The 27,462-nt window shown below is 42.7% G+C and overlaps 1 protein-coding gene across 7 annotated transcripts in view; it reads right to left on the bottom strand.

Annotated features, from left to right (window-relative positions):
* The window catches only part of ESR1 (estrogen receptor 1), a 529,996-nt gene that overhangs the window by 4,006 nt on the left and 498,528 nt on the right, over positions 1-27,462 (bottom strand). For all 7 annotated transcript variants that reach the window (XM_049903778.1, XM_049903786.1, XM_049903821.1 and 4 more), the window contains one exon: positions 3,356-3,539. In XM_049903778.1, coding sequence (XP_049759735.1) covers positions 3,356-3,539 — 184 coding nt within the window. The remainder of the gene's footprint in view (positions 1-3,355; positions 3,540-27,462) is intronic.

Below are 27,462 nucleotides of genomic sequence, written 5' to 3'. Positions count from 1 at the left end.
GTGCGCGCGCATGCGGGGGTCGGGAGCATGCTCAAAGCTCTCAACAGAACTGCAGCCTCTCTGCAGCCTCTCAACCAATTCCAACAGACACTGGCAGAGTTCTCGCGCTACTGTTGCCCTCGGCTATCAGGGTCAGCAAAGTCAGCAAGGGCTGTGTGTTCAGTGCAGATATACTAAAAAAAAGTATTAACTAATTAAGCTTGCTAATGCTGAAAAGCAGTTAATGGATTTGAAAATCCAGCAGTTCCTTTTCCTACCCACAAATAAAAACATCCCTCTGCAAGGTATAGTTTCTACACCACAATTGAGATTCCTACCTGAGGGTAAAAGCTAGTAAGTTTTCTTCAAGGTAAGGTTATTTGGCTGAGCCGGTGAACCTGGCAGAGGATACGTTATTCTGGTCCATTCCCCATGCCCTGTCTGTGGCATTCACCCAAAGAAGCAGATAGGAAAGGGTTGGAACAGGTCTTCAGAGTGCAGCCACCTAACCCACCTGCCCAATATGAGTCCTTTGTTTCCCAGGAATTCCTGAGGACTCCCTGGGAACACAGATTGCAACTACTTTCTCCCAACTTTGCAAACTCGGAGCCATGCCTTGTGAATTTCAAGTTCACAGGGCAGGGAGAAACCTCAAAAGTCATTTGTTCATTCATGCTTTCTCACTCATTCAGTAATAACGTTGTGAACACTTACTGAACGTAAGACTTCATATATGGCACTGTGGGGGATACAAAGAAAAAAGAAGCATTTATTTTCTCGAGAAGATAACATATGACTTTTTGGCCAATGGAATGCCAGTAGACATGACTCAACCAGAGGATGAAAATGCACCTGCCCGAACGGGACTGCTCTCCTGTGCCTCTGCCTTGGCTGAGAGAAGAACGTGTCCCAGCTCATCTGCTGGGAATGAGGAGGATAAGAGACACGTGGGGCAAAGTCACCAGGCCAACCTGCAGGCCTGTAGCTTGAAGCAGAGTCTCCCAGCTATGCCAACCCTCAATCAGCTGACCCACAGATGTGAGTGAGCCCAGCTGAGAAACAAAGCTGTCCAGCCAGTCTACAGCCTGAAGAAGAGCCTCCCAGATGACTCACTGAAAAATTCGTTATGGCTAGTGCCTAGACTACAAGGGAGTCCTGGACTGCTAAGGAGGAACTGGATCCCAAGGAGTAATACAAGTAGGATAAAGGATCAATACTTTTATCTAAAAGCAATGGGAAGTCATTTAAGGGTTTCAAGCAAGGGAATAACACGATCTGATTTGGTTTTAGAATGGCTATATTGTAAAGAATGGATTAGGAAGGCTCAAGGTTGACAGCATGATGGCTTCCACTTTGAAAGTCTGGGAGAAAGTGATTGTAATCTCTGTTCTTGAGGAATCCCTGGAAACAGACCAAGGACTCACACTGAGTAGGCAGGGTAGGTGGCTGCGCTCTGAGGACACGCTTTCAATCCTTTCCCAGCTATTACTTTTGATGCAGGGAATGGACCAGAATAACAACACAGCCTCTGCCAGGCTTCCTAGCTCAACAAGTAACCTTGTCTTGAAGAAAACTTACTGGCTTTTACCCTCAGCTAGGAATTTCTGGTGCAGAAATCCAGCGGGAAATGATGGTGCCTTAGGCTACGGCAATGGCAAAGGGGGTGACAAGATGAGTCAAAGAGGGATAGAGGGGTCAATGTTGACTGTCCAGGAAACACCTGGCCTGGGAGGCTCTTGTTTAGGATTGCCAAGTGTAAGTAGGGAGAGTGTGATGCAGGAATGATGATACATGTGGCCAGCATGAGTGTGGCACAGGAATGACGATGTATGTGGCCACTTTGAGTGTGATCCAGGAATGACAACGTACATGGCCAGAGTGAATGTGACGCAGGAATGAGACATGTGGCCAGCGTGAGTGTGATGCAGGAATGACAATGTACGTGGCCAGTGTGAGTGTGATGCAGGAATGACAATGTACGTGGCCAGTGTGAATGTGATGCAGGAATAACAACGTACGTGGCCAGAGTGAGTGTGATGCAGGAATGAGGACATACGTGGCCAGTGTGAGTGTGAAGCAGGAATGACGATGTATGTGGCCAGAGTGAATGCGATGTAGGAATGACGATGTACGTGGCCAGTGTGAGTGTGATGCAGGAATAACAACGTACATGGCCAGGGTGAGTGTGAAGCAGGAATGACGATGTACGTGGCCAGAGTGAATGTGATGCAGGAATGAGGACATGCGTGGCCAGTGTGAGTGTGATGCAGGAATGAGGACATACGTGGCCAGTGTGAGTGTGATGCAGGAATGAGGACATATGTGGCCACTGTGAGTGTGAAGCAGGAATGACAATGTACGTGGCCCGTGTGAGTGTGATGCAGTAATGACAATGTATGTGGCCAGTGTGAGTGTGATGCAGGAATAACAACGTACGTGGCCAGAGTGAGTGTGAAGCAGGAATGACGATGTATGTGGCCAGAGTGAATGTGATGCAGGAATGAGGACATGAGTGGCCAGTGTGAGTGTGATGCAGGAATGAGGACATACGTGGCCAGTGTGTGAAGCAGGAATGATGATGTATGTGGCCAGTGTGAGTGTGACACAGGAATGACAATGTACGTGGCCAGTGTGAGTGTGATGCAGGAATGAGGACATATGTGGCCAGTGTGAGTGTGATGCAGGAATGATGATGTATGTGGCCAGTGTGAGTGTGATGCAGGAATAACAACGTATGTGGCCAGAGTGAGTGTGATGCAGGAAGGAGGACATACGTGGCCAGAGTGAGTGTGAAGCAGGAATGACAATGTATGTGGCCAGAGTGAATGTGATACAGGAATGAGGACATACGTGGCCAGTGTGAATGTGAGGCAGGAATGGCAATATATGTGGCCAGAGTGAATGTGATGCCAGAATGAGGACATGTGTGGCCAGCTGAAGTGTGATGCAGGAATGAGGACATATGTGGCCAGCAGGAGTGTGATGGAGGAATGACAACATAAAAGCCAGGGCCACCAAATGATGGGTGTGCTCACACTCTTCCCTTGACTGGGGTGGGACAAAGTGAATGAGCAAATATTGCCCCCCACCCACCTGCACGCCTCACACTCTTCCCACTCTGACAGGGCTTTGCACATGCTTCTAACTGAGTGCGCCTCTGGCTCTGTCTGTGAGCCTTCTCTGACATCTGCCCGTGGCCCAGTGAGAACCCATGCCTCCTGTCTCTGCCCTCCCCTGGCATTTATTTAAGCTCGTTGTGGGCCAGGAACTCCTCCCCATGAGTCGGTCGCCCCCAGCAGCGCTCCCTGGCCGAGCTGTGTGTTCGGGCGACCCGCTTTCTTTAGGCCCATCCTCCAGGGAGTCCGGGGTGCCTCACCTCATGTGCCTGATATGGGAGAGAATGAGGAGGAGCTGGGCCAGGCGCCGGTGCTGCTGCTGCAGACTGAGGCCTGCTTTGGCCATCAGGTGGATCAAGGTGTCTGTGATCTTGTCCAGCACACGGTGGATGTGGTCCTTCTCTTCCAGAGACTTCAGAGTGCTGGACAGAAATGTGTACACCCCTGAATGCAGAGAGAGACAGCGAGTGAGAAACTCCAGAGAATGAGGTCTAAGAGACTCAGTGTGTGCGTGGGACCAACAATGATGTGATAAAATGCCCTTCTGTCAGCACAGCAGTATGGACTTTCAGGGCCCATTTGAAACCACACAACTATTTAAAAATTCCTAATAAGTATACAGATCTGCCACCACCCATCTGTCAGTTTGTCATACTGTGATGGCTTGCGTGTTGCTATGATACGGGAAGCTATGCCACTGGTATTTCAAACACCAGCAGAGTCACTCATGGTGGACAAATTTCACTGAAGCTTCCAGACTGAGATAGACTAGGAAGAAAAGCCTGGTGATCTACTTCTGAAAATAAGTCAATAAAAACCCTAAAGATCACAACAAAATAATGTCTGATATAGTGCTGAGAAAGATGAGCCCCCTAGGTTGGAAGGTGCTGAAACGTCTAAGGATCATGAAGGTGGAGCAGGACTGGGCAACATTTCATTCTGTTGTACATGGGGTCGCCAAGAGGCGGAGCCAACTTAACAGTAACTAAGAACATAACGCATCTGAGAGTACAGAGAGACCAATGTGGGCCTCTGTGTGTGAGCCTATTTCCAGGACTTTCCAGCAAGATTCTCATAAAAGGGACTGCTGGCCTCGGGGCCGTAACAGTAACAGGAGCCAGCCCTTTTCTAGCAGGTAGGACACCCACACGAGCTCCCCATTCAGCACTGGTGACAACCCTTTGCGGCAGGCACTATGATTCCTTTCTCAATCAAGAAACTGAAGTGCGGAGTGATTCATCAGCCGGCTAAGATAACTTGGACAGTAAGCAGCAGAGCTTATGAAGTACCCTGGCTGCTGACTCCAAACCCTGCCATTCATTATAATGGAGGGACTCCAGGAGACACTGCCAAGCTCTCAGTGAGATTCACAGACAAGGCGATAAGTGATTTCAAAGTGATTGAAAGGTCATTTTTCCAGGTAGGATTTGGTTTACTTTTAAGTTTCAGGTGAGGTTTGGGGCCTCAACACATTTCAGCCTCAGTGTAAAGGTATATGACCAGGGTGGTACAGAGGCCTGTGGGTGGGCACTGCTCTTATTCATGGCCAGGCAGGTTTTTCTCTCCTACCCTCTTCTGGTAAGAGATCCTGCTCTCTCAGCCACAGGCTGACTCATGACCAGTGCCTAGACAGTCATGGCACTTGGGACAGCAGTGGTCCCAGCTAGCCAGTCACAGTCTATTTCTGGGATTGTATACGGAAGTTGTGAGAGAGAAATTCTTTCCTCTAGGGTTGCTATGGAAACCCTGGTGGCATCGTGATTAACAGCTACAGCTGCTAACCAAAGGGTTGGCTGTTCAAATCCACCAGGGGCTCCTTAGAAACTGTATGGGTCAGTTCTACTGTGTTCTATAGGGTCGCTATGAGTCGGAATCGATTTGACTGCAAAGGTTTGTTTTTTTTTTTCTGTTTTGGGGGGGTTGCTAAGCTGGGAGGATGAGAATATGGGGCTCTCACCTGCCATCTTCTCAGCACATGAAGCTCACGTCTGCAGGAAGGAGCCAAAAGAGAAAGAGATCGAGAAAGAGAGGGGAAGAGAAAAAGAGAGAGATAGTGAGAGAGAAAATGGAGAAGAAGAGAAAGTGAGAGAACAGGAGACAGAAAGAGAGTGAGAGAGCAGTGAAACAAGAGAAAAATAGAGGGAGAAAAACAGATGGAGAAAGAGTGAGAGAGAAAGTAAGAAACCAAGAGAAAGCTGAACAAGAGAGAGAGGAAGAGAGAGGGAGAGGGCAGCAGAGAGAGAGATTTGGCAACACCAGTCAGGAGGTCCTGGTTCTTACATGTTTCCATTTGACCTTTGAGTTTTCATAGTACCCTTCCTAACACATGAATTAATAGATTCCCTTTTTGCTTAAAATAGTAACTAACAACTGAAACAATTCTGACACTTAGAATAAGTTGAGTTCAGCCCAAGAACTGGAGGCAGGTGAGTGATCAAAATGGACAAGTACTGACAGCCAGGAGGGTAAGGTGGATCAGTCTTGTCCTGGGACCACAAGGATAGATTTTTTTTTTAATCACGCGAACACTCCAGAAATAGGTCCCATCCTGCCCACTGCCACTGTCTGGCCATGAGCAGATGATGGTAGTTTTCTCCAGATGATGCGTAGTTAGCAACAGCTCTCAGGTCTTACCTCTGTGCAGCACACCATCCACCTCATAAAGATATTTCTTCTCCCCCTCCTGCTCTCTCCCGAGCACCTTCAAGTTAAAGGTTCCCAAGTTTACTAGTCCCCATCTTTGTACTAGCACGTGGGATGAGTGAGTGCTCACAGAACAGCCTGGAGGCTGGGTATGGGGAAGATACCTACAGTGAGGAATTCATAGTAAGCAGAGTTGTAATTGCTCAGAATGGAAAATGGCTAAGGTTTAAAACAAACAGACCAAACAACAACGACAACAAAACCAGAATGGCCAAGAGCTTGGCTTGTATGTATTTGGATAGAATAATGAGCTTCTGATACCCAGATGTGCTTTAATTCAAAGCAAACAGAGCCCAGAATGAGTAAGCACTAGGCAAGCAGTGGGATAAAGAAATCGCTGGACTATTTCACTTGTGTTCCACAGAGGCTGTGGATAGCGAAAGAATGTGTCCATCAGAAAAACGGTCAACGGTTCAGTGCCTAGGGTTGGCCTGGAGGTAGGGAAGGGTGGGAGGGTGTGTACTGGTGGGTTGGGGGCTAAGGGCGGGCTCTACTGCCCACTGCCCCTGCCTCTCACCCTCCTCCCTGCTGTCACACCTTTTACCCTCCCATCTCTCAGAGGCCCTGCATCTGGCTAGAGATCTGGGAACCTGCCCAGGCCACAGAGCTAAGTTAGTCCAACTTGAATGATGCATTTTCTACCAATTTCCCTTTTTTTGTTGCCACCCAGGATGTTGGCCTCATTCACCAATGATCCCCTTCTAGTTCAAGGAAACCACAGACTCAAGGAGCAAAAAGCTTAACTACCCCTGCCTAGGAAGGGGACACTTTCACTTGTTCTTACTGGTTTGCAAAAATCCTAAGGGCTAGCACTTCACAACGCTCTTTCCAACGCAGGTAAGACTTGGTGCTGAAACTCCGGGGTATAAAGCTTTCTCTTGGGCATGCACACACATGCACAGATTCAGCATGAGTTTACTGACAGCCTACTATGCCCACACACTATGCCATGTGATAAGGAGCCAAAGCCTTATTTTCTTTTAAGTGTCCGTGTTTTAAGAGTGCAGTTGCCTGTGGAGAGAGAATTTTCTCACCGCGAACACTCAGGATGCCTGTTTTTCTAGTCCTGTCTTGGCACCGATACAGTTTATCATCTCATCTTCATTGGCAGATGCTTCCTCAGTATCCAAATATATTTAAAAATAAGATCCAGTCCTGTTGAAACACCAATAATTGACAACAGCGGCCACCATCCTTTTGGGCTTTTCTGGCAGAACTCTGTCCTTGTTTGCTGCCTATTGCCTCTAAGGGGCCATTTGAGAGAAACAACAAATCCAAATACCCAGAATGCTTCAAGGTGCTCTGGCAAGCACTGTTCATGAGCAAGAGCAAAATCAGGGATGGTGGTAGCTCCCATATCCCAGGTGGTCTCTGCCACCCTGGATGGCTGCACCCCTGTTTCCAGCAGCAGCACAGAGCCAGTGAGCAGACAGTGAAGGCCTTTAGAAACAGTCTTGCAACAAGGCAGGCTTTTGCAACTCTGAAGGCTGCTCTAATTCCCAAAGATGGAAAAAAACAATCTGCATGTCATTATCCAGTCCTGAAGTACTGTTGGCAAGTCTGAATATATTCTGAATATTACAGCCAGCGCTGTAAGATTTAGGAATAGGCCGTGGGAGTCTGGTGGTGGAAAAGAGCCAGGAGCAAAACCCCACGGACATGCCCATAGGTGAGATCTCAATTCAAGCCGTCTCGCTCTCTTGCTCTAACTCTTGATTCTTCTTGGCTTCACCTCTCTCTCTCATTCCATTTGGACCCAACTCTCTCTTTTTTTCCTCTCCACCCTACAGGCACTTTTCCAGATAATGGTGTCTCCCGGAAGCCGCAGGAATGTGGGCATGTTCACATATGCTCACATATGCGTGTGGCCAAGCCCGGGCATGTCCTGGCATTGGCCTCCACTGGGAAGGGCGGCGAGGGGGTGGTATCTAACTGCTCCTAGGAGTGAGGAAAGCCAATGCCCATAGCTTAGTGTATGACTGAGGACAAATTCTTCAAGCAAGGCCACTTTTTTTTTTCCCCCCAAAGTAAGACTGAGACGGTAGACAAACCCTGGGAGAGTCCTTCAGTCTATGGCAGCTTCAACAAAAAAAGTGGAATGATTCAAAGGAAAAAGATAGTGATGAAAACTCATGAAGTCCACAGCTGTAAGCAGTCTGGGCTAGAAAGCTGACACTGACTGGATCAGAAGGAACTTGCTGTGCTCACAGAGGGCCCAGCGTGGCCAGTGATGAATCAGCAGATCAGCCTCTCGGACTCTCTGCTGGGAATTGCTTCCACAACCAAATAGCCTGTTTGCTCAGAACTGCCTTGCAGGCTGATGGGTTGATGAGCACCATGTTTGCTTTGTGCTTCACCTATGAGTGTTGTTCTTACCGATGATGGTACTGTCCTTTATGGAATACTTGGAAAGTTCTGGGTTGCTGCTAGCACTTAGTGGGAGGGGCTTTGCTGGATGTCCTACTGTGTATGGGATAGTCACTTACAATGAAGCATTTTTTTCCAGTCTCTATGTCTCTTGAGGTTGGAGTCCCTGGATGGTGCAAATAGTTAATATGCTAGCTAACCAAAAGGTCAGAGGTTGGAGTCCACCCAGAGGCACCTCAGAAAAAAGGCCTGACAAAAAACTCAGCCATTGAACCCTATGGAGCACAGTTTTAGTCTGGCACGCAGGGAGTCATCATGAGTCGGACTCAGCTCGATAGCAACTGGTCAACAGGTATGTCTCTTGAAGGTCCTACTGAAATCAACTACAAATAAAAATTTTTAGTGAAAAGTCTTGAAAAGTTTTTAGTAGGCTGAGCACAAAAAGTCCTATATGTAAGTTGGTGATAGAGAGGGAATACATTTTCTCAGAAGTATTAAATAATTTATTCACTCTGTAGTCTGTCAATTCAATGCATGATATAGGCTTTCCAACTAGACATCTAGTTGAGATGATTCCAATGCAGTGGTACAGGTATTACCAAGGCACAAAATGGATTGCAAATACGTGTGGAGGTGTAAGACTCTAACTTTCTTTTCTAAAGAAAGTTAGAACCAACTCTTCTGAAACAGTAGACATAAATGAAATACGGTCTCTCATTGCCCCCTGCATGTTTTTTTTTTTTAAAACTCTGCAGCATGATAAGAAATCTATTTTGTGAAAAGTTATTGTTATTAGTTGCCATCTAGTCAATTCTGACTCATTGAGACCCCATGTGTTACAGAGTAGAACTGTTCCATACGGTTTTCTTGGATGTAATCTTAACAGAAGCAAACTGCCGGGTCTTTTCTTCCATGGTACCACTGGGCAGGTTCAAACCGCCAAACTTTAGGTTAGCAGTTGAATGCAAACATTTGTGCCACCTAGGTAAAGTATATATTAAAATTATTTTGGAATTTCTGTCGTCCTGCTGTCTTACTTTACCACACACTGTTCTTTTTCCAAACCATCATCTCTTTCCCATTGCTTATGGTCTTCAAGATCCAAGGAGCTGCTGGTGGATTTGAATTGCCAGCCTTTTGGTGAGCAGCCAAGCTCTTAACCACTGTGCCACCAGGGCTCCTTTTAAGTTCTAGAGACTGAATATTTGCCTTGAATGTAGTGAGAAGTTTGAATAGAATATATGTTCCTATGCTCTTTGGTACTTCCTTATCCACTGCGCCACCAGGGCTCCTTTTAAGTTCTAGAGACTGAATATTTGTCTTGAATGTATTGAGAAGTTAGAGTAGAATATACGTTCCTATGCTCTTTGGTACTTCCTTATCCTATGCTTTAATGAAGGAAATTACTTTGAAAATACACTTAGAAAGCCCAGCTCGTTTGCAAAGTTTTCCTACTTCCTCATTTTTTTTTCACCTTCTACAGTCTACGGCATGTAATTACTAGATCAATTTAGTTTATTTCTGTCCTCTTACCATATATAAGTTTGTTAGTTTTCTTATTCTGGTTTCCATCTTATCTTTGCTTTTTCATAAACCTATACACTTCTTATATCCAAACATTCATTACAAATATGTGTAAACATTTTACCACTTTTTTAAAAATGTTTTTTTGCAATCATCAGATCTGGGCATCTACATTGAAATACATATCATTTCATTTTAAATTAGCGTACTATTATTTTTCCTTATGCGATAAATAGGAAATTACAGTGATTTAAAGAAAATATGTGTATAGGTAAAATTATCTAGATACTTCATTTTGTGATTTGAGCAAAAAAGAGTGTTGCTTTGGGAAATACAGTCAGGGAACATCTACCCTTCTAGTTATATATGATTGCTCATCTGAAAGGTGAAGAACCTGTTCATAAATCAATCTTTAATCAAATATTTATGGTCACACTATTGTTTATACCTCAACATAAAGAAAACAAAAACCCTCACAACTGTACCAATAAACGCAACATCATCATAATGGTGAAAAAAATGAAGCTGTCAAGGATTTCTTTTTATTTGGATCCACAGTCAACACCCAGTGAAACAGCAGTCAAGAAATCAAAAGACGCATCGCATTGGGCAAATCTGCTTGAAAGACCTCTTAAAAGCGTTGAAAAGCAAAGATGTCACCTTGAAGACTAAGGTGTGCCTGACCCAAGCCATGGTATTTTCAATCGCATCATATGCATGTGAAAGCTGGACGATGAATAAGAAAGACCGAAGAATTGAGGCCTTTGAACTGTGGTGTTGGCAAAGAATACTGAATACACCATGGACTGCCAAAAGAATGAACAAATCTGCTTTAGAAGAAGTAAAACCAGAGTGCTCCTTAGAAGCAAGGATGGTGAGACTATGTCTTACCATACTTTGGACATGTTGTCAGGAGGGATCAGTCCCTGGAGAAGGATATCATGCTTGGTAAGGTAGAGGGTCTTCAAAAAAGAGGAAGACCCTCAACGAGATAGACTGACACACTGGCTGCAACAGGGGCTCAAGCATAACAATGATTGCGAGCATGGTGTAGGACAGGGCAGTGTTTCACTCTATAGTACATAAAGTCACTGTGAGTCAGAACTGACTCGACGGCACCTAACAACAACAACAACAACAGTGTTTGTAAAATCACACACTCATCTAAGCCCTCTTCTCAGTCATCTCAAAGCTAGAGTAATTACAGTGAAGATGAGTGTTCTTGTCAGAACCCAACATGGGAACATGATGCTCCTGCTCATTTAGCATTGTTCTATACTGATGAGTGCCCTCTTGGCAGAAATGACTCTGAAATCGTATGATTCTGATTCAGTGACATTTACCAGTTTGGTAAAATTTTTTTTTTTTTTAGTGAAATTCACTTCATGTTCTAGGAGGTAAATATGTGTTACATCAATAAATCCAAGTTGACTTGGAAGATAAATCTCAATGATGATGTCAGATGGTGAAACTGATGAACTGATTCAGTTGTCAAGAAGAAATCTTAAATGTGCTCATTAAAAAAAAAAAAAAGTTGGTGGTAGCCATGTGCCTCCCACTCCTATCTAGAAATCCCAGTTTTGATTATTGTAAAAAATGGTATCTTTGCCTTATCCCTTCTAGGACAAAGTCATTATGAGTTTATATTTCCTTAGGACCTTATTTTTGTTAGTTTTATATCTATAATATATTAAGAAATAGCCAGAGTTCTGAATTTCCTATTCATCAGAATTATTACCTTTCTAAGGTCAGGAGGGAGACGCTGTGAAGGCACACTTGTTGGAAAATGTGCAGTCCTTTGGTGACAGTAGGTGTCTGTTTCCTAGGAATTCTTAGCCTCAGTGACCTGGTCTCAGGAGGCCTTCCTTGAGGATTCCATTTTTCCTCAGAAGAGGCGGCCAAAACAGCCTGGATGAACCTTTTCCCCTGGGCCTCATCTTTTCTTGCCTGGCCTTTCAAGGATGATACAGCAGCAACCCTGAGCAGGAAGTCCCTCTTACATTGTTGTGGCAGAGTGTATTTTCCAAAGATGACCACAAATATAACTCCCATGCCATACATTTTCTGCAATGTAATCCTGACTCTCCTCCCATCAAGATGTGGGATCTATGTCCCTGAATCGCAGCAGACCTGTGACTTGCTTGAAAACCAACAGAATGGGCCATAAAGGGCACTGTGTGACTTCTGAGTGCATGGATAAAAGGCAATGCAGCTTCTGCCTTGTCAGCTGGGATACTTGTTTTTGGAGCTTTTGGTCACCTCATAAGAAGTCCAGCATAACATGCTGTGAGAAAGCCCAAGCTATGTGAAGAGCCCACAAAAGAGGTGTTCCAGTTGACAGCTCCAGCTGATCTCCCAGACAAGAGCCAGTACCAATGGCCAGCATTACTCCAGCCCACAGTTACCAAATCAACCCTAATTGATGCGTCTCCCCATCTGAGGCCCTGGACATTGTGGCACAGAGACAAGCCATTCCTTCTGGGCCCTCTTCAAGTTCATGACCAGTAGAATCCAAACCTTGTTTTTAAGCTATTGGATTTTGGGGTACTTTACTACAGAGCAGCAGTACCAGGAACACACCTGGATGTCTGTCTGCACCAGGGAGGAAAATGATCCAGAGCAGACAGATGGCAGATGAGACCCCCAACCTGGTGCACCATTAGAAGTAATAGCATTCAAATGCCTCACATTATGAATTCTACTGCCTACCAATGCCTTGACCCAGCCCTTGACCATGACCCTTATCAACATAATGGTAAGGGGTTTGAACTCATCCTATCGGATACAAGGTACAGTTATAGTAGGCCTTTAGCTCTAACCTCTGCCCAGTCAATTAGCAAAACATATGGGTCTGCCCTTAACTGGCATTATGGATTGAATTATGTCCCCTCTAAAGATACACTGAAGTCCTAACCTCAGTATGAGTCAGAATTGACTCAACGGCAATGGGTTTAGTATTTTTGGAATCTCTGTGCCTATAAATATGACCTTATTTGGGGAAATGAGGTTTATCCTAGCAGATGTTATCAGTTAATGATATCCTACCAGAGTAGGGTAGGTCCTAATCCCATATGATGGGTGTCTTATAAAAAGAGGAAGACACAGAAACAGAGTCACATGCAGGAGGAAGACACCACGTGACAATATGTCTCGAATCCAAGAAATACCAAGGATTGCCAACAGCCACCAGAAACTAGGAGAGAGGCATGGAACAGTTTCTCTCTCAAAGCCCTCAGAAGGAATCAACATGACCGAGAGCCTGACTTGGAATTCCAGCCTCAAGAACTGCTGGAAAATAAATTTCTGTTCTTTGAAACGACCCACTTGGCGGTATTTTGATACAAGCCCTCGGCATTTAAGTCAACCGACGGCCCCAAATATCTGCCTCTACTTCCTCACCAGAGAATACAACACTGAATACTCAGTAGCACAACCTTTATCAGGTCCCGGTTGTGAGAAATAGACTTTGTAGAGATTGGTCCGAAGGAGAGTTTTTTATGTTGAACAACTGGTGTAAGTTATTTCATTTTATTTTATTTTTATTAAAACCCTGTGGAGCTTAAAACGGAATGTGTTTTCCTCTTTGCCTTGCCCAAGCAAGGGAAATACGGAGTCAAATTTGTGGGCCGCTCCTCAGAAGTGCATGGATGCACTTCCGTGAGCTATTCTGACCCCTGGATGTATATTTTCTTCACGTTATTTCCCCTTTGTACAGATTTTGTCAACTATCAATTTACCCCCCTTGCCTGCCATGGCATTTGGTAAGCCACTCCAACGCTACTGTGGAACAGGCTAATGAAAAAGATGTCCCTGCCAAATCAATGAACAGCATTAATGTGAATACAAATGTTTATAAAACATCATTAAACACTTGTCTGACTTAGCTTCCAACCCAGAAAAAAAAAGAGTATACAACCTAAGGGTATAAAATTGGCCCAGGGGCACACGTCTATCTCATCCAGCATCGAATAACCAGTTGCTGTCGAGTTGATCTTGACTCATGGAGACCCCATGTATGTCAGAGTACAGCAGTGCTCCATAGGATTAAAAATATATATATTTTATTGAATTTTTGGTGAAACTTTACACAGCAAACTAAGTACCCATTTGATAACTGCCACACAAATGGTTCAGTGTCGTCAGTTACATTCATCACAACGTATCAACATTCTCTTTAATTGTGTTCTGTTTTGTTCCCTTTCCAGTACTCTAGTTTCCCTGCCCCCTTATCTTCTCATCTTGGCTTTTGAGTAATTGTTGACTGTTTAGTCTCATACAGATGGTTTTTAAGAAGTACACCAGTCTTATGGGTAAGATCCTTTATTTTGTGTGCCACTCTGCCATTTTACTAAAATGTGCTCTCAGGGTATAGGCTTGGTTCTCGGTTTAAAGAGCATCTCAGGGCAATAGTCTTGGGGACTCCTCTGCTCTCTACTGTTCCAGTTTGGCCGTTTTTTTTTTTTTTTTTTTTTTAAACTATTTGACTTCTGCTCCACACTTTTCTCCCATTCTATCTGGGACTATCTATTTTGACCCCAGTCTAAACAGTCTGACACCATCTCCTGGTCTCTGGGTAGGTGAGGTAGTGGCTTGTGTAGACTTGTCTCATCTCTGAGCTTTTGGTTACCTTCTTACTGTTTTGCTCCTAGTGAGTAGAGACCAGTAGTTGTATCTCAGATGGCTGCTAGCAAACTTTTAAGACCCCTGATGCTACTCACTTCACTAAGATGCAGATCATGATTTTTGGGAACTTTTTTTTTATGTTATGTCAACTGACCGAATTGTCACATGAGACTATGATCCTAAGCTTTCAAACCCAGAAAACCAATCTTAGAAGGTGTTTGCTTATGTCTGAGGAGTATCCGTATTTGTGTGTTCAACAAATCTATGTGACTGCACCCACATATTTGTATTTACATGTACCTATAAGTAATTCTATACTGTCACTTCTATACTGTCACTATGAGTCAGAACCAACTTGACAGCAATGAGTGTGTTTTTTTTTTTTTTATTTAGAGATACTTCTACCTGTTCTCACCTATGCATACACCTGTATTTACCCATTTACCAATATATCTATACCCACCCATAGTGCTCAAAAACTTGTTTTTACTTTGGTTACGCTGTGCTCACTACATCCACCTTCAGTGTCACTTCTCCCATCACCAAAAATAACAAGTCTTTACAATGTAAAGTGTACTTTCCCCTCCCCCATCCTTTCCCTGGTAATGATTAATGAACACTGGTCTCTCTATTTGTATCTATTCTTGTCTTCTTCTAAAAGAGGGATCATACAAATGCCGGACCATAGGGTAATTCCATTTCTAGTTTTTCCGAAAAAGTGCTGTACCATTTTCCATAGTGGTTATACCATTTTATAGTCCTAACAGCAATGGATAAGGGTTTCAATATCCCCATATCCTCAAGAACATTTGTTGATACCAGGGGTAAGACAATATCTCATTGCAGTTTTGATTTGCATCTCTCTATTGGCTAATGACTCTGAACATTTTTTATATGTTTTTTGGCTGCTTAGAAGTCTTCTTTGGTGAAGGTTCTGTTCACATTCTTTATCCATTTTGTTGGTTGGGTTGTTTGTCTTTTAGTTGTTGAATTGCTGCAGCTTTCTGTAGATTTTAGAGACTAGACCCTTACCAGATAAGCTGCTTCCAAAGATTTTTTTCCCCAGTCTGTAGGTTGGTTATTTGCTCTTTTAATAAAGTCTTTCAAGGAGCATAAAAACCCATTGCCGTTGAGTTGATTCTGACTGATCGCAACCGTATAGGACAGAGTAGACCTGGCCCATAGGGTTTCCAAGGAGCGGCTGGTGGACGTGAACTGCCAGACTTTTGTTTAGCAGCTGAGCCCTTAACCACCGCACCTCCAGGACTCCTTAAGGAGCGTAAGTTTTTAATTTTTATGAGGTCCCATTTATCTATGTCTTCTCTGTATGAGCCGGAATTTACTTGACAGCAGCCACAGGGTTTTTTTTTTTTTTTTTCTCTTCATACATTTGTTGTTATGCTTGTTATCCTGTTTTTACAAAAGATTTGATCCCATAATTTTCTCCCAGCAATTTTATGGTTTTATGTTTAACATTTAGATCTTTGCCCCTGTTTGAGTTACTTTTTGTATAAAGTATGAGGTATAAATCGTGCTTCATTTTTCTGCAGGTAGATATCCAGTTTTGCCATCATCATTTATTAAAGAGATTGGCTCTGCCCCAGTGAATGGACTTTGACTCCTTGTCAAAATCAGGTGTCCAAAGATGGCTGGGATTGATTCTGAGTATTCACCTCTATTCCAGTGATCTACATGTCTATCGTTGAACCAATACTAGTCTGTTTTGATTATAGTAGCTGTATAGTATGTTTTGATATCAGGGAGTGTGAGACCTCCTGCTTAGTTCTTTTTCTTCAATATTGTTTTGGTTATTTGAGGTTTCTTTCTATATAAAGTTGGTCATTAGTTTTTCCATTTCAGGAAAGAATGTTGTTGGGATTTGTATCGGGATTTCATTGTATCTGTAGGTTGCTTTAGGTAGAATTGATATTTTCACTATATTTAGTCTTCCAATCCATGAGCACGGAATGTCCTTCCGTAGCAGTGTTTCACAGTTTCCACTGAATAAGTCTTTTATGTCCCTGGTTAGGTGAACTCCTAGGTATTTTATCAGTTTGGGAGCTATTGTAAATGGCATTGTTTCCTTGATTTCTTTCTCGGAGTACTCTTTGTAATGTAGAGGAACCCAACTAATTTTTGTGCATCGATCTGGTATGCTGCAACATTGCTAAATTCTTCTATTAGTTACGGAAGTTTTCTTGTGGAAGCTTTAGGATCTTCTATGTATAGGATCATGTCATCTGCAAATATAGTTTTGCTTCTTCCTTTCCAATTTGGGTATCTTTTATTTCTCTTTATTCTCTTATGGCTCTGGCTAGGATTTGTAGTACAATGCTGAATAAGAATGGTGATAATGGACATCCTTGTCAAATGGTCTCAATGGGGAGACTCTCAGCCTTTCTCCATTGAGTATAATGTTGGCTGGTGGTTTTGCATACATGCCCCTGATTATGTTCAGAAACTTCCCTTCTATTCCTATTTTGCTGAGAATTTTTATCAGGAAAGGGTGTTAAATTTTATCAAATGCCTTTTCTGCAATATGATCATATGGTTCTTTCCCTTTGTTTTATTTATGCAGTGGATTACACTGACTGATTTCTAATGTTCAAGCACGCTTTTGATTCTAGTAGGAATCCCACTTGATCATGGTGTATGATTTTTTTTGATATGTTGCTGAAGTCTGTTGGCTAGAGTTCTGTTGAAAAATTTTGCATCTGTGTTCATAAGTGATGCTGGTTGGTAATTTTCTTTTTTTGTGGTGTCTTTGCCTGGTTTAGGTATCAGGGTTATGCTGGCTTCACAGAAACAGCTCCGTAATGTTCCTTCTTCTTCTATGTTTTTGAAGAGATTGAGTAGGATTGGCGTCAACTTTTCTCTGAGTGTTTGGTAGAATTCTCCAGTGTAGCCATCTGGTCCTGGGCTTTTGTTTGTGTTAGTTTGGGTAGGCAGTGTGTTTCTAGGAATTTGCCCATTTCATCTAGGATTTCAAATTTGTTGGGGTATAATTTTTCATAGTAATCTGTTATGATCTTCTTTATCTTGATTGGATTGGTTGCAATGTCAGCACTTTCATTTCTTAATTTGGTTATTTGCCTCTTCTAGTGTTTTTCTTTTGTCAGTCTAGCCAGTGGTTTGTCTATTTTATTAATCTTTTCAATTTTTTATAAATGGAATAAGAAAATAATTTTTTATTTTCTTATTCCATTTATTTCTCCCCTGATCTTTATTATTTCCTTTTTAAGGTACCTTTTAGCTTCTTTCTTTTTCTCCTCCTTTTTGATTTGTTCAAGATGTCATTTAAGTTAATGATTTTGGATATTTCTTCTTTTTTAATGTAGGCATTTATTAATATGAATTTCCCTCTGACTACTGCTTTTGCCCCCCACGTGTCTGTGAGTTTGTCATACTGTGGGGGCTTGTGTGTTGCTGTGATGCTGGAAGCTATGCCACCAGTATTCAGATGCCAGCAGGGTCACCCATGGAGGACAGGTTTCAGCTGTGATTCCAGACTAAGACAGACTAGGAAGAAGGACCTGGCAGTCTACTTCTGAAAAGCATTAGCCACTGAAAACCTTATGAATAGCAGCGTAACACTGTCTGATATAGTGCTGGAAGATGAGCCCCCCAGGTTGGAAGGCACTCAAAAGATGACTGCGGAAGAGCTGCCTCCTCAAAGTAGAGTCAACCTTAACGACGTGGATGGAGTCAAGCTTTCGGGACCTTCATTTGCTGATGTGGCATGACTCAAAATAAGAAGAAACAGCTGCAAACATCCATTAATAATCAGAACCTGCAACGTACGAAGATTGGAAATTTGGAAATCTAGGAAAATTGGAAATCATCAAAAATGAAATGGAATGCAAAAACATCGATATCCTAGGCTTTAGTGAGCTGAAATGGACTGGTATTGGCCATTTTGAATCGGACAATCATATAGTCTACTATGCTGGGAATGACAACTCGAAGGGGAATGCTGTTGCGTTCATCGTCAAAAAGAACATTTCAAGATCTATCCTGAAGTACAACATTGTCAGTGATAGGATAATATCCATACGCCTACAAGGAAGACCAGTTAATATGACTATTATTCAAATTTAACGCACCAACCATTAGGGCCAAAGATGAAGAAATAGAAGATTTTTATCAGTTGCTGCAGTCTGAAATTGATCGAACACGTTGTCAAGATGCATTGATAATTACTGGTGATTGGAATGTGAAAGTTGGAAACAAAGAAGAAGGATCAGTAGTTGGAAAATATGGCCTTGGTGATAGAAACAATGCCAGAGATCGAATGATAGAATTTTGCAAGACCAACGACTTCTTCATTGCAAATACCTTCTTTCACCAACATAAAAGGCGACTATACACATGGACCTCGCCAGATGGAACACACAGAAATCAAATTGACTACATCTGTGGAAAGAGATGATGGAAAAGCTCAATATCATCAGTCAGAACAAGGCCAGGGGCCGACTGTGGAACAGACCATCACTTGCTCTTATGCAAGTTCAAGCTGAAACTGAAGAAAATCAGAGCAAGTCCACGAGAGCCAAAATATGACCTTGAGTACATCCCACCTGAATTTAGAGACCATCTCAAGAATAGATTTGATGCATTGAACACTAGTGATCGCAGACCAGATGAGTTGTGGAATGACATCAAGGACATCATCCATGAAGAAAGGAAGAGGTCACTGAAAAGACAGCAAAGAAAGAAAAGACCAAGATGGATGTCAGGGGAGACTCTGAAACTTGCTCTTGAGCATCGAGCAGCTAAAGCAAAAGGAAGACTTGACGAAGTAAAAGAACTGAACAGAAGATTTCAAAGGGCCTCTCGAGAAGACAAAGTATTATAATGACATGTGCGAAGAGCTGGAGATGGAAAGCCAGAACGGAAGAACATGCTCAGCGTTTCTCAAGCTCAAAGAACTGAAGAAAAAGTCGAGCCTCAAGTTGCAATAGTGCAGGGTTCCATGGGGAAAATATTAAATGATGCAGGAAGCATCAAAAGAAGATGGAAGGAATACACACAGTCATTATACCAAAAAGAATTAGTCGATAGTCAACCATTTCAAGACGTGGTATATGATCAGGAACTGATGGTACTAAAGGAAGAAGTCTAAGCTGCTCTGAAGGCACTGGCGAAAAACAAGGCTCCAGGAATTGATGGAATATCAATTGAGATGTTTCGACAAACAGATGCAACGCTGGAGGTGCTCACTCATCTATGGCAAGAAATATGGAAGACAGCTTCCTGGCCAACTGACCGGAAGAGATCCATATTTATGCCTATTCCCAAGAAAGGTGATCCAACCAAATATGGAAATTACAGAACAATATCCTTAATATCACATGCAAGCAAAATTTTGCTGAAGATCATTCAAAAACGGCTGTAGCAGCATATCGACAGGGAGCTGCCAGAAATTCAGGCCGGTTTCAGAAGAGGACGTGGAACCAGGGATATCACTGCTGATGTCAGATGGATCCTGGCTGAAAGCAGAGAATACCAGAAGGATGTTTACCTGTGTTTTATTGATTATGCAAAGGCATTCAACTGTGTGGATCATAACAAACTATGGATAACACTGCGAAGAATGGGAATTCCAGAACACTTATTTGTGCTCATGAGGAACCTTTACACAGATCAAGAGGCAGTTGTTCGGACAGAACAAGGGGATAGTGATAGTTTAAAGTCACGAAAGGTGTGCGTTGGTATTGTATTCTTTCACCATACCTATTTAATCCATATGTTGAACAAATAATCTGAGAAGCTGGACTATACGAAGAAGAACAGGGCATCAAGTTGGAGGAAGACTCATTAACAACCTGCGTTATGCAGATGACACAACCTTGCTTGCTGAAAGTGAAGAGGACTTGAAGCACTTACTAATGAAGATCAAAGACCACAGCCTTCAGTATGACTTACACCTCAACATAAAGAAAACAAAAATCCTCACAACTGGACCAAAGAGCAACAACATGATAAATGGAGCAAAGATTGAAATTGTCATGGATTTCATTTTACTCGGATCCACAATCAACAGCCATGGAAGCAGCAGTCAAGAAATGAAAAGATGCGTTGCACTGGGTAAACCTGCTGCAAAGGACCTCTTCAAAGTGTTGAAGAGCAAAGATGTCGCCCTGAAGACTAAGGTGCGCCTGACCCAAGCCATGGTATTTTCAATCACATCATATGCATGTGAAAGCTGGACAATGAATAAGGAAGACCAAAGAAGAGTTGATGCCTTTGAACTGTGGTGTTGTTGAAGAATATTGAATATACCATGGACTCCCAAAAGAACAAACAAATCTGTCTTGGAAGAAGTGCTGCCAGAATGCTCCTTAGAGCCAAGGATGGCAAGACTGCATCTTACATACTTTGGGCATGTTGTCAGGAGGGATCAGTCCCTGGAGAAGGACATCATGCTTGGCAGAGAACAGGGTCAGAGGAAAAGAGGAAGGCCCTCAAGGAAGTGACTTGACACAGTGGCTGCAACAATGAGCTCAAGCATAACAATGATTGTAAGGATGGCGCAGGACTCGGCAGTGTTTTGTTCTGTTGTGCATAGGGTTGCTATGAGTCAGAACCGACTCAGTGGCACCTAACAACTGCTTTTGCTATGTCCCAGAGGTTTTTATATGTTGTATTTTCATTTTTGTTTGATTCAATGAAATTTTATTTCACTTTTGATTTCTTCTATGACCCAATTTTTGTTTTTTAGTAGTGTATTATTTAGTTTCCATGTGCTTTCCCCCCACCCCCCTTTATTTTTCAGTTGTTGATTTCTAGCTTCATACTGTTATGGTCAGAGAAGATGCTTTGCATGATTTCATTCTTTTTAAATTTCTTGAGACTTGTTCGTGTTCTAGCATATAGCCTATTCTGGAAAATGATTCCTGTGTGCTGGAGAAGAATGTGTATTGTTCTGATGCTGGGTGGAGTGTTCCATATATGTCCATTAGGTCCAATTGTCTTATGATATTATTTACGTTCTCAATGTCTTTAATGATCTTCTTTTTGGATGTTCTGTCTATAATTGAAACTGGAGTGCTGAAGTCCCTATTATTATGGTGGAGTTTCCTATTTCTCCTTTCATATTAGTCAATATTTGTTCCATGTATTTGGGAGCATTCCTGTTAGGTGCATATATATTTATAATTGTTATGTCTTCTCACTGGATTGACCCTTTTATTATTGTTTAATGTCCTTCTTTATCTCTTGTAATAGATTTTGATTTAAAGTCTATTTTATCTGACACCAGTATGGCCACTCCTGCTCTGTTTTGTACACTGGTTGCATGTAATGTTTTTCTCTATCCTTTTATTTTTGGTGTGTTTGTGTACTTATGTCTAAGGTGTATTTCTTGTAGACAGCAACAGGATTATCATTTTTTTTTTTTTTTATCCATTCTGCCACTCTCTGACTTTTGCATGGGTCATTTAGATCATTTACATTTAAGGTTATTACTGAAAACAAAGTGTCTACCTCACCCATTTTGCGATTTGTTTTTTGAGTGTTTCGTATCTTTTTTTTTAATTCTGATTTTCTGTTTTTGTTTCTATTTGGCTGCTTTCTTGTGATGAGCCTTTTGCCTTCTTTTTTTCCTTCCAAATGTTTTTTCTGGGTGATTTCTTATTGGTTACTACATATATTACATTACACAGCTTACAATTGTGGCAATGTTTAACTTGTGAACATTTAACATACAACCTTAATATAATAAATCTATTCCTGATATGCCCCCCTCATTTCTGTTGGCGTGTCTCCATTAACATTAATATACAACTTATATATGATAAGATTACTTTGTACTTGTTTCTTATAAACCTGATGCTGTATTGTTTATATGATTTGATTATTGAGTTTATTCCCTAAAAGTATCATATACTTGGTATTTACAATTGCTCATGTTGTTGCATTTTTTTGGAGATCTTGCTATCTCTTATATTTATTTATTTTCCGTGTATGTTGTTGTTGTTAGGTGCCACTGAGTCAGTTCCAACTGACAGTGACCCCATGTACACCAGAACAAGACACTTCTCCATCCTGCACCATCCTTGGAATCGTTGTTATGCTTGAGCCCATTGTTGCAGCCACTGTATTAATCCATTTCATTGAAGGTCTTCCTCTTTTTTGCTTATCTTCTATTTTACCTAGCATGACGTCCTTCCTTGGGGACTGGCTTCTCCCAAAAACATGTCCAAAGTATGTGAGATGAAGTCTCGCCACCCTTGATTCTAAGAAGCATTCTGGCTGTACTTCTTCTAAGACAGATTTGTTCTTTTGGCAGTTCATGGTGTAGTCAATATTCTTTGCCAACACCATAATTCAAAGGCATCGATTCTTCTTTGGTCTTCCTTATTCATTGTTCAGCTTTCCTATGCATATGAGGTGACTGAAAATACCATGGCAGGGGTCAGGCACACCTTAGTCCTTAAAGTGACATCTTTGCTTTTTAACACTTTAAAGAGGTCTTTTGCCACAGATTTGCCCAACGCAATGCATCTTTTGATTTCTTTACTGCTACTTCCATGGGTGTTGATTATGGACCCAAGTAAAATGAAATCCTTGACAACTTCAATCTTTTCTCCATTTATCATGATGTTGCTTATTGGTCCAGTTGTGAAGATTTTTGTTTTCTTTATGTTGACGTGTAAGTCATACTGAAGGCTGTGGTCTTTGATCTTCATTAGTAAGTGCTTCAAGTCCTCTTCACTTTCAGCAAGCAAGGCTGTGTCATCTGCATATTTCAGGTTGTTAATGAGTCTTCTTCCAATTCTGATGCCAAGTTCTTCATACAGTCCAGCTTCTCAGATTATTTGCTCAGGATGCAGATTGAATAAGTATGGTGAAAGGATACAACCCTAATGCACACCTTTCTTGTCTTTAAACCACATACTTTCTCCTTGTTCTGTTCAAATGACTGCCTCTTAGTCCACGTACAGGTTCCTCAAGAGCACAATTAAGTGTTCTGAAATTCCCGTTCCTTGCAATGTTATCCATAATTTGTTAGAACCCACAGAGTCAAATGCTTCAACTAAACAGGGGCACCAGTTGCCCAAAGCAAAGAGTCATAGATTCCAAGCAGACAGGGCACAAGGAAAAGTGAGCACCACAGTAGAAGGGAACTGTCAGGGCACTAAATGAAATGGATATCGGCTCCTGTATGTGAGAATGTACTGGTCGGATATAAAGTTCACACCGAATCACGAGGGTGCCCACTTGTAAGGTTGTTTAAGTTCTAAGGTCCCTATCACTTCAGAATCTTTGTTGGTATCTGTCTCCTATGGTCCCCTCCCATGTAATTAAAACTCCTTTTTTATCTCGGTGGGTCTTTGGGAGTATACTATTTCTTTCTAGTAAACATGAGGTTGGGGTGGGCTGTTCAGTCTAACTCTTGCTACATTCACTCAATATGCAACTGGATCCAACATGAGCAGTTACTGGGCAAGGGTGGATTATATTAATAGTTAACAGTCAGCTGATCCATTTTGAGAGAACAGTCTTATATATCCATATATAAGCAACTCCAGCAACTCCAGCCAGGAGGGCTAGCAATATACAAATATATATATGTATATATATACTTATATGTTTATATATATGTACTTATATATACATAACCCATAAATCCTACTTCAATGCGTGAGTAAGCAGAGGAGAGGCACCACAGATTATTAGTACTTAGGGCTCTAACATACCTCAATCCAGCCCTGTTGCCAGGCCTTTCCTCTGAGGCACCTCTGGGTGAGTTCAAACTGCCAACCTTTCAGGTAGTCGCCCAGAGTTTAACAGTTTGTGCCAACTGGAGACTCCTCCAGAACTGAATAAACCAAACCCAACCAAACCCGTTGCCGTTGAGTTAACTCTCACTCAGAGCAAGCAGAACTGAAGAGCACTACTTAAATAATTTGTGATGTTCACCACCAGTTGCTGGTAAATGAGGGCTGCTCCTTCTGTTCTGATTTGAGTGTTTATTTGCAGAGCCACAAAGTGTCACATGTATTTTTCTCCATTTCTTCCTAGGTATGGCTGAGCATTCTCCCCTCTAGTTATTTCGGAGAAGATAACCAGTGTCAAAAATGCCCATTTCCCAGAGCTAAGTGGGCAGTAGATGGTACCTATTCTGCAAGTGTATCGATCCCACCATTACAAGTAAGCATACACAGATGAAAGCTGTATTAAAAAAGGGTCATATGATTGTTTGTGACAGGTTTATCCCATTTCTCCTTAAAAAGAAAAAAACTATATTAAGTTGTGGGAAAAAAAAAAAGAGAGAGAGAGAGAGAGGGAGAATTCCAGAATTACCAGTTTGGGAAGTGGCCTTAAGATCATGTTAGCTGCTGTCAAGTCAGCCCCTTACTCATGGCAACCCCATGTATAACAGAACAAAACCTGCCGGGTCCTGCACCACCCCGGTGATAGGTTGTGGATTGGACTGTTGTTACCCGTAGGGTTTTCTCTGGTTGATTTTTGCAGGCCTTTCTTCCTAGTCTGTCTTAGTTTGGAAGCTCCACTGACATCTGCTCAGCGTCACAACAACACGTAGGCCTCCATCACAGATGGGTGGTGGCTGCGTATGAGGTGCTCTGGCTGGAAACTGAAGCTGGGTATCCCACACGAAAGGTCAGAATTCTGCCACTGAACCGTCACTACCCCCTAGTTTAGTGGTTTTCAAACCATTTTGAGAATTAAAACCTTTAAGAAAAAAAAAATAGTGAAACCCTTACATAAACTGAGTAAAGTCAAACTTCTCTGACTGAAGCAGGAGAAATGGGAAGCCTGGAGCCCCCTCACTTGGCCTTCCCCTCACTGTCTCTGTCCCTATCGCCTGGGGACCCTGAGGTTCCTTCTGGGGCACTAGAAGGCAGCAGCAGGTTTAAATACCACCAATCCAGTCCAATGATTTTAATCCTGGGAAAAAGGCTCAGGGAGGTTAACGCACTGGGGCTAACAGATGCTAGAGGTGGGAGAGACCTCCAGGAGGGAAGCTAAGCTGAGCTTGTCTGAGGTCACACAGCTGGTAAGTAAGTGGCAGAGCTGGAACTAGAACCCAAATATCCCTCACTCCTGGCCCACTGCTCGAAAGCTAACACAAAGAATTTCCTAACTTCAAGGTTTGTGAGAAACCAGAAATGACTGCCAGGGAATTCTCCTCCACAGATATTTAAGAAAACTAGTAAGTTTCTGGAATGATTTAGGAGCAATTCAGCTTTTCAAAACAGGGCACAGGATGGTGTGCAGAATGGAAGAGGGGAGGTGAACAGGCCTCTTCTAAGAGTGTCTTTAATTATGGACTTTCACCAAAACGTAAGTAATGATTGCTTTTGTGTGGTGGAGTTACGATTACTTGGGAGATTCTTTTCCTTGGTGGCTTTTCATTATTTTCCCAAGTTCTTTGCCTTGGGCATGTACTACTTTCATAATTTCAGAATACAAAAATGCTATTAAAACCACAAAATCAAAGCCCCTTTTATTCCAATTATTTCAGAGCTGTGTCGACGCCTGGATGATGCAAGGGACATGTAGCTGGTGAATGAATACACCAAGGAATAGGGAGCTTGCTGGAGTGGTATTACTTTTTACTATTTTCATAATATTTCTATCATCCCTAAGGCTGTTCACGTTTCTAAAGCTCCGCCTGGCTTGTCATTTTGGTGGGTAATGGAGGTAACAAATTTATTACTGAAGTTTCTGAGAATAATTTTCTTAGCTAGAAATACCTGACATGTCATCAATAACCTAAGATACCATAAAAATGCTGGCAAGGGCAGCGTCTGACCTCCTCTAACTTCACAAGGGGGAGGGAGAATCAAGATCAACAACCCAAGGCTGATTACTTTTATCAGTTCTGGCATCGACCATTACTTCCACAGTATTCTCTCCTTCTCTGCTGAGTTCAATAATCTGTTGCAATGGCCACACAGAACTCACAGACCATATTCACTATTAGGGGGTTTACTAGGGAAGTGAAGGTTACAATTCAGGTTCAGGAATGCTCAGGATACAGTTCTTCAATCTGGACGGCATCTTCTCAGCATGCCCACAGGCACACCTCTCTCTCTTTTAGCTCTACTGATAAGTGCCCGGAGGCACCCCACTCTCCCTTCAAGTCTCCTTCCTGAAGGTGCTCAGCTTTTTCATTCCATGGGCTGGGAAGCCCACCATGCTGCCTCCTGCCAGTCTCTTGGTTCTGCTGCCTTTGCTGCTGCCATTTTTCTGCCAGTGCTTCTTGCCGTCTCTCACCATCTCCGGTGTTACAGCTCTCTCTTTGTCTCCTGGATCGCAGCACAGGGATCCCGGGTCCAAAGGGTGTGCTTCACCCCAGCTCTTCTTTCCCGATGGTGGTGAGATCGTCCCTTTCTGGCTCTGGGATGGCTCATCTTAAGCCTGGCAGGATGGCAAAACTGACCAATCCCCCATTATGGTTCCATATACCTTAGTTGCATGGTCTCGCCCCCACAAGGGTGCCGTGCACCTTGTTTACATTATTAGCAAGCTATCCAGTCCCCTTGGTGGGCCACAAGCACCTCATTTGCACAGTCCCACCCTGTAATTTGGTGAAAGTTACGAAGACTATGGCTAGAAGGACCATATTAAGTAATTCACTGCACCACAGCGACATATCTAAGTACAGAAGCTCATCTGCAAAGACAATACATCATCCCCCGAGACTTGCAAGTCGGAAGGCTAAAAAAGTAGAGTATTGAGGTTGTACTAGAAGGCACTGAGTGTTTAGCTTTCATCAACGAAAGGCTGCCTTATCTCACTTGAAGATTAACATTGCCATACGCAGGAAGGGAAACCCTAGAAGTGTAGTGGTTAAGAGCTACAGCTGCTAACCAAAAGGCTGGCAGTTCAAATCCACCAGGCACTTCTTGGAAACCCTATGGGGCAGTTCTACTCTGTCCTACAGGGTCACTATGAGTTGGAATCAACTCGACGGTAGCAGGTTTGCATTTTTTTTTAATACCCAGGAAAAGGAGCCTGGGTGATGCAAACAGTTTGTTTGACTGGCTGCTAAGCAAAAGGTTGGCATTTCAAACAACCCTGCTGCTCTGCAGGAGAAGGATCTGGCAATGTGCTTCTGTGAAGACTCCTGTGGAGCAATTCTACTCTTTAACACATGGAGTCACCCTGAGTCAGGGGC

Source organism: Elephas maximus, chromosome 1, assembly GCF_024166365.1.
Source record: "Elephas maximus indicus isolate mEleMax1 chromosome 1, mEleMax1 primary haplotype, whole genome shotgun sequence".
NCBI classification, from domain to species: domain Eukaryota; kingdom Metazoa; phylum Chordata; class Mammalia; order Proboscidea; family Elephantidae; genus Elephas; species Elephas maximus.
This window is presented reverse-complemented; position numbering and strand designations above follow the sequence as displayed.